General features: G+C 38.9%; 1 protein-coding gene across 1 annotated transcript in view; it reads left to right on the top strand.

Moving 5' to 3' along the window:
- Positions 1-9,343, top strand: part of LOC122551480 (protein FAM171B) — a 79,716-nt gene extending 70,373 nt beyond the window's left edge. The window contains exon 8 of the mRNA XM_043693447.1: positions 6,207-9,343. Within this exon, the coding sequence (XP_043549382.1) occupies positions 6,207-7,614 (1,408 nt within the window). The 3' untranslated portion in view covers positions 7,615-9,343. The remainder of the gene's footprint in view (positions 1-6,206) is intronic.

The following is a 9,343-nucleotide window of genomic DNA, read 5'->3' as shown; positions in this document are numbered from 1 at the left end:
TTTTTTCATCCCCCCTCCCCCCCCCTTGTCTCAGCCGATCCCTCCAGCCCGGCACCGCCTTCCTGACCTGCAGTCTTCTTCTTGACCTCTCCGCCTCCATCCTACTCCGACCTATCACCCTCACCTTGACCTCTTTCCACCTATCACATTTCCAACGCCCCTCCTCCAAGTCCCTCCTCCCCACCTTTTATCTTCTCCTGCTGAACACTCTCTGCTCATTCCTGAAGAAGGGCCTGTGCCCGAAACGTCGAATCTCCTGTTCCCTGGATGCTGCCTGACCTGCTGTGCTGTTCCAGCAATAAAGTTTCAACTGAGACTCTTTTTGGCAATGTGATTTTTGGGAGAGAGAGAGATGGAAGGCAGCCCTTCTAGCTGTTAAGGCCAAAAGCTGTTTTTCTTGAGACGTTAAGATAGCAACTGGCTTAGAATTCCAGAGCTGGGTATTAAGAAGGTCAACAAGCTCAGATTTCAGCCATGTGACACAGACAGGTATTTTTGGAACTGAGAGATTGGAAGATTGTTATGCTAACAGTGTAGCTTTACCTCCTCTGTTAGAATTTTCGTTGTAAATTGAAGAGATAACTGTAAAGCTGTGTCTGCTGACACCCACACACAATTCCAGATCTGATATCTCATCATGTAAAATATCAATGATGTCATACACGGAAGCTGCAGTGCCCATGTGGGTTATTGAAGGAAGGTTCAGCCGAGTGGAGAGCCTGTTTCAATGTACATGTGCAAATCTAAGCAGTGTACGACGTGTCAACAAACACAGCCACAAGCATCAGCATCTATTTTAGCTTGGTGAATCTTAAGGTTTCCCTTTGTTCAAAGCTGAATGGATACAGAAAACTTGTCTCTCCAGTCCTTTGTGTCACTTTCAACTGGAATATCCATACAGAATCACAAAATGTTATGTCACAGTAGGAAGCCATTCAGTCTATTGCATCTTCACTGGCTGTTCAAATGAGCATCATTACCTAATGACAATCTCCTCCTCTTTCCCAACACCCTTATGCACTACTTTTATCCAAATAATCATTCAATATCCTCTTAAATACCTCAATTGAACTTGAATACACACTTCCAAGCGGTGTATTTCATACCTAACTTTCACTGAATGAAAATTTTTATCTCTTGCTTTCTTGTATCTTTTGCCCATCACTTTAAATCTATGCTGTGTTGTTCTTGTTCATTTTACAAGTAGGAACAGCTTCTCCTTTCCACTGTACCCACCTCATTCATTATTCTGCAAACCTCTATTAAATCTCTTTAAACGTTCTTTTCTCCGAAGAGGATAGTCTTAGCTTCTTCAATCTATCCTTATATTTGAAGTTTCTAATTCTTGGAACCGTTGTTGTAAATCACTCTGCACTCTCTAGAATGCATTCACATTGTTTCTATAATGTGGCAGCCAAAACTGCGCACAGTACTCCAAGGTCTCGCAAATGTCTTTTACAAGTTCAAATCCCCTCCTTGCTCTTGCACTCTTTGCTCATATTAATAAAGCTGAGGGCCCTGTAAGCTTTATTAACTTTACTAACCTCTCACTGCTCTGAATTGAATGCTATCTGTCATCTATCTGCCCACCCTTCCAATTTATCAGTGTCCTTGTTGGAGTTCCATGCTGTCTTCCTCACAGTTTACAAGATAGGAGGAGTCTGAAGCTCTAGACAAAGAATCATTTAGCAATCTTGACATTTTGTGAGTCCAGCAACGTTGACCATTTTTAAAGGAAGCAGAATTTAAATCAGAAAATTTAAAGAGAGTACAGTTTTCTTCCGGATTTCTCTTCATTTCCTCTGCCCATAGTGCTTATCAAAAGCACAAACTTTGCAATTACATGTTGAGTTGGTACAGTGTAATGTGGGTGTATGCTTCCCCAGGATTTTATTTGCAGATTTTAATTCAGAATGTTAAAATTATGGATGAAAATCAATGCTATTTCAGTCATTAATGTTATTCTGAGGGTGGTTTTATAAAAATAGGTTGAAAATTATGCAAAGGTTATAATCCCACAATTTATACAGTTCATGCTCCCAAAGTAAATAGAGATCATCAAATTAATTATCGGATAACTGTTAATTGCTCTATGTCTAACTAATAATGAAAGCCTAATATTTCAGAAGGAAAAGCCACTAAAACTTGCAAATAACAAATTCTGATCTGACTCATTTTGAATACTTAAAAATGGAGCACAACTACACTCAATTCCAATAATTTGTTTTTGTTTAGCAGGTATTTTCCTGTTAAGTACAGAATCATAGAATACCTACAGTGTGGAAGCAGGCCATTCAGCCCATTGAGTCCACACTGACTTTCCAAAGAGCATTCCACAGAGATCCACCTCCCTACCCTATTCCTGTATTTCCCATGGCTAATCCACCTAGCCTGTACATCCCTTGACACTATGGGCAATTTAGCCCAGCCAATGTGCACCTCACCTGCACATCTTTGGACTGTGGGAAGAAACCAGAGTATCTGGTAGAAACCTACACAGACATGGGCAGAATATGCAAACTCCACACAAACCCACACCCCAGGCTGGAATCGAGCCCAAGTCCCTGGTGCTGTGAGGCAACAGTGCTAACCACTGAACCAACATATCACCATTCATCAGTAAAATCTTCACAATATTAGTAATCAGGTTAAGGTGGCCGGTCTTTGTTTCTGACCCTCTCAAATATCAGGCCCAGAGTTAGAAACATAGAATGTAGGTGCAAGACTAGGTTATTCAACCCGTTGAGCTTAACTCTGCCACTCCAGTGCCATATATCTGCTGTCTCTCTGTGTTCTGTGGTGCATTTAGTGTCTAGGAATCTAATTTATTTTTGAAATATACTCAGACCTGGCCCCTCTGCCTTACATTGTAGAGAATTCTACAGCGTTATGTACCTTGGTGAAGAAGTTTCTCCTCATCTTAATCCTAAACTGTCTACCCTGTATCATGAGACAATGAACCCTTTCTCTAGTGCCCTTTAGCCAGGGGGCCATCATCTGTCCAGTTTGTCTAGCCCTGTCAGAATTTCACATGTTTCAAAGAATTCCTCTCTCATTCTTCTCAACTTCAGTGGATACAGATCCAGTCGATCCAGTCTCTCCTCATAAACCAAATCTGCCATCACATGTGAAATTATCCTCTTCAGTAGGAAGAGCTGACTGGCGAAATATTATTTAAACAATGATAGATTTGGAAAGAGATTTACAATGGGACATGGGTCTCCCTGTCATCAAAAGTAAGCAGCCTTGTGCACCTTGGCTGAACTGCTTCTGTGGCAAAGCCCATATTTTCTTTGGTAAGGAGAATACTCCAGCTGAGATTTTCTTTGGCTGCATCAAGATATAAAAACAGAAAAATGAAAGTGCTGAAGAAACTGGCAGGTTTGTCAGCATCTGTGGGTTCAGAGTTCGAAAGAGGAGTCTTACTGGACTTGAAACGTTAACTCTTTTGTTCTATCTCCACAGATGCTACTAGACCTGAGTTTCTCCAACAATTTCTGTTTTCATTTCAGACTTCCAGCATCTGCAGTATTTTGCTTTTATCCTCGCTCCTGCAATCAAATCAACTTGCATTTAAGGCTAACGTTTAGTTGCTTTTTCAACTACCTGCTGCATGTAGATGACAGAGAGACCCAAGTCCCATTGTACATCTCTTTCCAAATCTATCATTGTTTAAGTAATATTTCACCATTCAGCTTTACCTACTGAAGTAGATAGTTTCACAATTATCCAGATTATACTACATCTGCAATGCATTGCCCACTCTCTTGTCTAGATCGCCTTGAAGGCTCTTCCTCATCATCACTCTTAATTCCTCCTAATCTTGTGTTGTTTTCACAGTTGGAAATAATACTTTTAAATCCCTTGACCAATTCATTGATATATGTTATGATTAACTGGGGCCTAATCACTGATCCCTGTGGTACCCCACTAATTACCACTTTCCATTCTGAAATTGACCCTTTATTCCTGTTCTTTGTTTGCTATCTGCTAATTCTCTAGCCATGTGCCTGCATGTTGGACCATTAAATTTAGCATTCACCATATAGCACCCAGTGGTGACACAACTAAGATTTTCTTTTCTTCGCACTAAGCCTAGTTTTTGGCAAAAAAAGTGCAGTATAACTGGTGTTTCTAAAAGTTTAGATGAAGTTTAAAATTTGTTTGCAAGATAGAAAATCCTGAACAGACTTAACAAACTTGATGTGAAAAAGATGTTTTCTCACGTTTGCCATTTTTAAAAAAAGGGTGCGCCCATTTAAGACAAACATGTGAAAAATTTATTTTCATTTGAGGATCCTGAGTCATGAAAGTCATTGGTCAGTCTATCAATCCGCCAAATGGATCATGGTTATCTTGCACTGATATTAACCAGCTGCATGCCATGTTGTTGTATATGGTGCCATGTTCTCGCTCGCCACTCAAAGAATTGGCATCTTTCTTTCTGTTTGTTTGTTTATTTTTTTCTGCCTAGTAAGATGGATTCCAACTGTGGGCTCCAAGCATCCATTAAAGCAGATTAGGCGTGGCAGTTCAGCACATCAGCAGTTGGGAGCTGCTGGACTTGAGGTGCATGTTGACTGATCAGGGGACACTGTGATCCCTCCTAATGTTAGAGACATTGTGTTTTTCCATACACAGTCAAGTTGGGTTTATCATTTATAACTAATGTTGTGATAATGCTGTGCAGCAAAATTGGATTGTCCTATCCAGAGTATTGTAGGCTTCCCAAATGTCAGAACCCCCAATCAATCTCTGGTTGAGTTCAATGGAATGAAAACAACTTTGTTTAACACCAGCTTGGTCACAGACATTGTCAGAAAGTTGTCATATTTAGACATTAGTTTGGGTTTGTCATCCTGCAGATTTTTTGCCAGGTCTGACCACAAGGCAGTGAAGGTGGTCCATAGCTGGACGCCCATAGCTGGACGTTTGGTTGGAAGGAATCCAAATGCTGGCTAGGGCCAAGGCATCCTCCAAATTCCTCTGAAGTTTCTAGAGGGGGGCCACAAGGCAGCTTAGCTAAGGAATTGCAGGTGGATAGGATGTGTACATGTAAGAAGAAACAACGCATTTGGCATTCTTTTTCACATTGCTGTTAGTCAGTAGTGTAGGCTAAAAATGAAAAGCAAGCTTGCTCACACAAGCTGAAAATGTGCGCACTGTCTTCTTCACTAGAGTAAACAAATCATATCAATGTGTCGGATGCATGGCTTATTTAATTAAATAATTATTGTGAAATCGCTTCTTCCTCATAAAGAGTAAGATTTTGTTTATTGAATGTCAGATTTTCCATCCTGTTAATTTCACAATTTAACTTTTTAGTGAATTTTATATTTTATCTTCTTCCTTACTTCCTCAGGCATCTCAATCATTTGTTACGCTTAATAATTTGTGATCGTTTCACAGATACATTCTATTTGTGTTCACATATACATTCTATTTTGTTCAAAAAGCACACAATCGGTCTTTATAAAATTGAAACTGTCTTCAGTGATTTTTGCTGTTTGTAGGGATATTTCACTGAGATTGGCTGCTGGCTTATTACCCTGCTGGATGCCCAGCACTCCCCTAGATACTGTGCAAGATTCAAACCTGTATTGGGAAAGGGGAAATCATTGTGTCAGAGATCACTGTGTCTTTTTAGGCAACTCTTTGACATCGATATCAAAGACTGTCACCTCATTTCTGACCATAAAATTCAGTCAGTGAAATAGGGAATTTTTGTTTGCCATCAGTATGTTGCCTTCCAGCTTCAATTGCAAGCTGTTAGTTAATATTTAAAGAAAGAAACTTAGGCCTCTGGATTTTATTGATGGGACTTACTACTTCAATCTGGAATTGAAAACCTGTTAGAAATCTAGCTCTTCTTTAGCACCACAAATTGTTCGTCCTCGTTTTCTATTATGTTCTTGTCTAAAAATCACAGAACGTAGGGATTTTTAAGATGTACTTTTACTGAAATCAATTATTAGTACAAATCCTGACAAAATTAACCAGACCCGAAGGAAGCCATTAAGCCCAGCAAGCTAGTTTGTCCTTTGAAAGCAGAATGTAATTACCCCCATTACCCGGCCCTGTCTTCATAGCCTACAGATGATTTTTGAATATCAATTCCCTATAGAATTGCATTCAGTGCCCTTTCAGGCATTTATATTAAAAGTATTTGCCATTTATAATTAAAATTGGTTTCTCTTTCTTGACAGGGGAAAGTATGGTCATCCACACAAAAAGCCAAGAACCAAGCCTAAACTGGATACATCAAAGAAGGACCAGACCACATCAACTACTCACATGAACTTGCTCCCAGTCACCAAAGAAAATTTAAAATCTGATGAAAAGCTTGTTTCTCAACAGCCCAAGGTAGTCCCCTGTAGTCCAAAGAGAGATCTGTCTCGAAAAGAAGTGAATGAATTTTGTAAACTTGTGAATAAGACTTCAGAGAAGCAGAATAACGAGAGCTGCAAAATTTACGTTGACAATTACACAGTTCGGTCTCGGAAAAAACTAAGTGATAACTTCCATAGTGAAACTGTATCTCAGCAAGCAGTCAGTAGTCCTAAGGATGTACCCAAAAATGCATTGCAGATAAAACATATGAAGATGCTAGCGAGGAGAAAGGAGATGATGGAAGAGCAGTATAAAATACAGCACGCTAACAATGAAGAAATGTACCAATTACCCCATATTTCAAACAAACTATTGCCCATTTATAATCCAGCCATGGCTATCATGCAAACTCAAGGTCATTTTTGTACTTCAGACCAGGTTGCCAGGTCAGCTACTTTGCCCAGAAATAAGCAGATTGTCTATAGCCCTTTGCCTGAGCCATTAACCAGGGACAATTACACTCAGACACTTCCTAAAATGCCATTGCACTCCCAACAACAGACTGAATCCCAGAGACAGCAGCAGATTCTTCAGGGGCAACAGGATTATATAAATTCAAAACAGGTAATGGATTCTAAGTCAGTGCTGCCTGCAAACTGGGGAAGATACAGCAACAGCCTCCTGGAATCTGTTTCTGTTCCTGGCACATTGAATGAGGCAGTGGGAGTGGCTCCATTTGCCACGGAACTGCAGGGCATATCTGAACAGACACTGTTGGAACTGACCAAAGGCAAGCCTTCCCCACATCCCAGAGCATGGTTTGTGTCATTGGAGGGTAAGCCAGTACCTCCAATCAGACACTCATGCATGATTGTTCAAAAACCGAAAAAAGTGCACAGCAATGACACAAGCCTCGACTCAGGAGTTGATATGAATGAGCACCACACTGGCAAGAAACTTGAAAAGGAGAAGACTTTCATCAAAAGTGCACCTGCTTCAAAGAACCTATACTCTGAAGACATGGATCTGAGTGGCAGTGAAAGTGGCACCACTGTCTGTACCCCAGAGGACCTATCATTCAGACATGTATTAGATATAGGAAGCGACCAGATAGTTGAGGTTGAGGAAGAACAAAGTGACCGAAGTTTGCTGGATGATGCAATAAGTGTAACCCCTCCACACAGGAAGGGGCGAGTGAGTACTGATGGAGATGGAGATGGAGACGATAGTAAAAAAAGTGTTTGGCAGAAGAGAGAGGAACGACCTCTGATCTCTATAAACTGAGTTGAATATCTTTGATTCCAAGTTGTTACAATGGAACAAAGCATGTTTTTAGTTCTGTGGTTATTTTAATGATTAGTTACATTTTGTGGTACTGAATAAAAACATCCTATTTGTATAAGGTGGATATTTTGGATCACTCATCTTGAATTTCCTGTAAATAATTACGCACAGGGTTATTAAGCACCAAGTTATTTGTGTCCTTGACATTTTTGCACCAGAATCTGTTTATAAACAAATGATGGAGTATCTAATCAGTTTGCAGTATATTTTTACAATCAGACCTTGAATTGTTTCTTTTACAATCCATTGCCCTTTTTAAAAAAAAAATCTGTCACCTCTGCCACTGTAAACCTCCAGCAAGAAAGGAACAGTGATCTTTTCTCCCTTGTCTTATTGTTTAAGGTCAATCTGTTTTGTAAATGTATTGATAATATGCCCTCCAAAGATAAAAATGGTTAAATACAAATCCTGTTGTTGTGATCAATTTGTGTGGTGCCCAGACATAAGAGCACATCTAAAAATTAAAAAAATATATTCTGAATAGAATGCTGACTTAACTTTAATCCATATCAGCAACAGGATGAGATAGAGAGCTTCATCTTCAGGCAGTTGTCATACCAAACCTTTATTTTAACATGAAAATAGTACAACACACTGCTTTTTCCAATTTATACAAATGGAATGTATTCCTCAAAGTTGAAGCAACATATAATTTTACACTAAATATTTTATAAAATGTTAAAGAATATATGTTTTTTAAAATCTCCAATCCCAAAAGCACAAATCTTTCAAATTTCTTAAGCAGCATGAAAAGATTGTAAAATTTTGCATGCAAGTACAGGATTAGTGATTCACACAGCAACATTTGCAAAACACTAGAGTTTTGCCTCTGAGAGGCTGCTGTTCAGATTTAAATGGATTATAATTAAATTTAAAGGACTTCATAAAATGCAATATTCATGAATTGCCATAAAATGTGCAAAGCACAACACTGAAGTAAAACTGTCCCCAAATTCTAACGCCAGTCATAAAGGCATAACCATTTTTTTTCTTTTTGTGACAGAGGTGGGCAGAAAATGTTGAAGTAAGTTGTTTTGAAGTTTTGCTGTTGGAGCATGTGTACTATATACAAAAAGACTGTGATGCTAGTTTCCATTGTTCTCATTAGCTTCCTTCATTTTGTTGCATCTACCTTCTTTCTTTCAGATTCAGGGGAACTACTGCAATTTTTAAAATTGACGGTCTACATGGCGCCATCTACTGATGCTGAGAATTAAAGTGAATCTTTCTAACTTCTGTTTGTCATAATTCAGACAGTCCTCCTGACCAAAATGCACTTTTAGAGTACAGCCCTGAATCAAATACTGTTTAATCTTGGGAACTACATGCTCTGAAGATCAGGGTCAATTTTGTTTTATATAAGTACATATCTCAAAAACAATTTGGATTTTCACTTCAGTAATTGACAAAATGCTGGAACAAAAGCAGATGCCTACTGTTTGTGAAACCATTGGAAAGTATTTTATTGTATTATATGTTGAGAAAAGTGTTTGTTTATTCAGTGTGGTGTCAAGCATGGTTGCATGTTCATACATTTTGTTCATTATCAAAGCCAGTTTTGCCATTAGATTCCTGTGTTCAGTGTAGTATTTCTAAGGAGTAGTGAATTACATTCAGAATTGTTTTAATGCATTGTTTAAAACCCAATAAAATGGAATTGAGTTGGGTT

The sequence above is a fragment of the Chiloscyllium plagiosum genome, chromosome 7 (genome assembly GCF_004010195.1).
Source record: "Chiloscyllium plagiosum isolate BGI_BamShark_2017 chromosome 7, ASM401019v2, whole genome shotgun sequence".
In the NCBI taxonomy this organism is placed as follows: domain Eukaryota; kingdom Metazoa; phylum Chordata; class Chondrichthyes; order Orectolobiformes; family Hemiscylliidae; genus Chiloscyllium; species Chiloscyllium plagiosum.
This window is presented reverse-complemented; position numbering and strand designations above follow the sequence as displayed.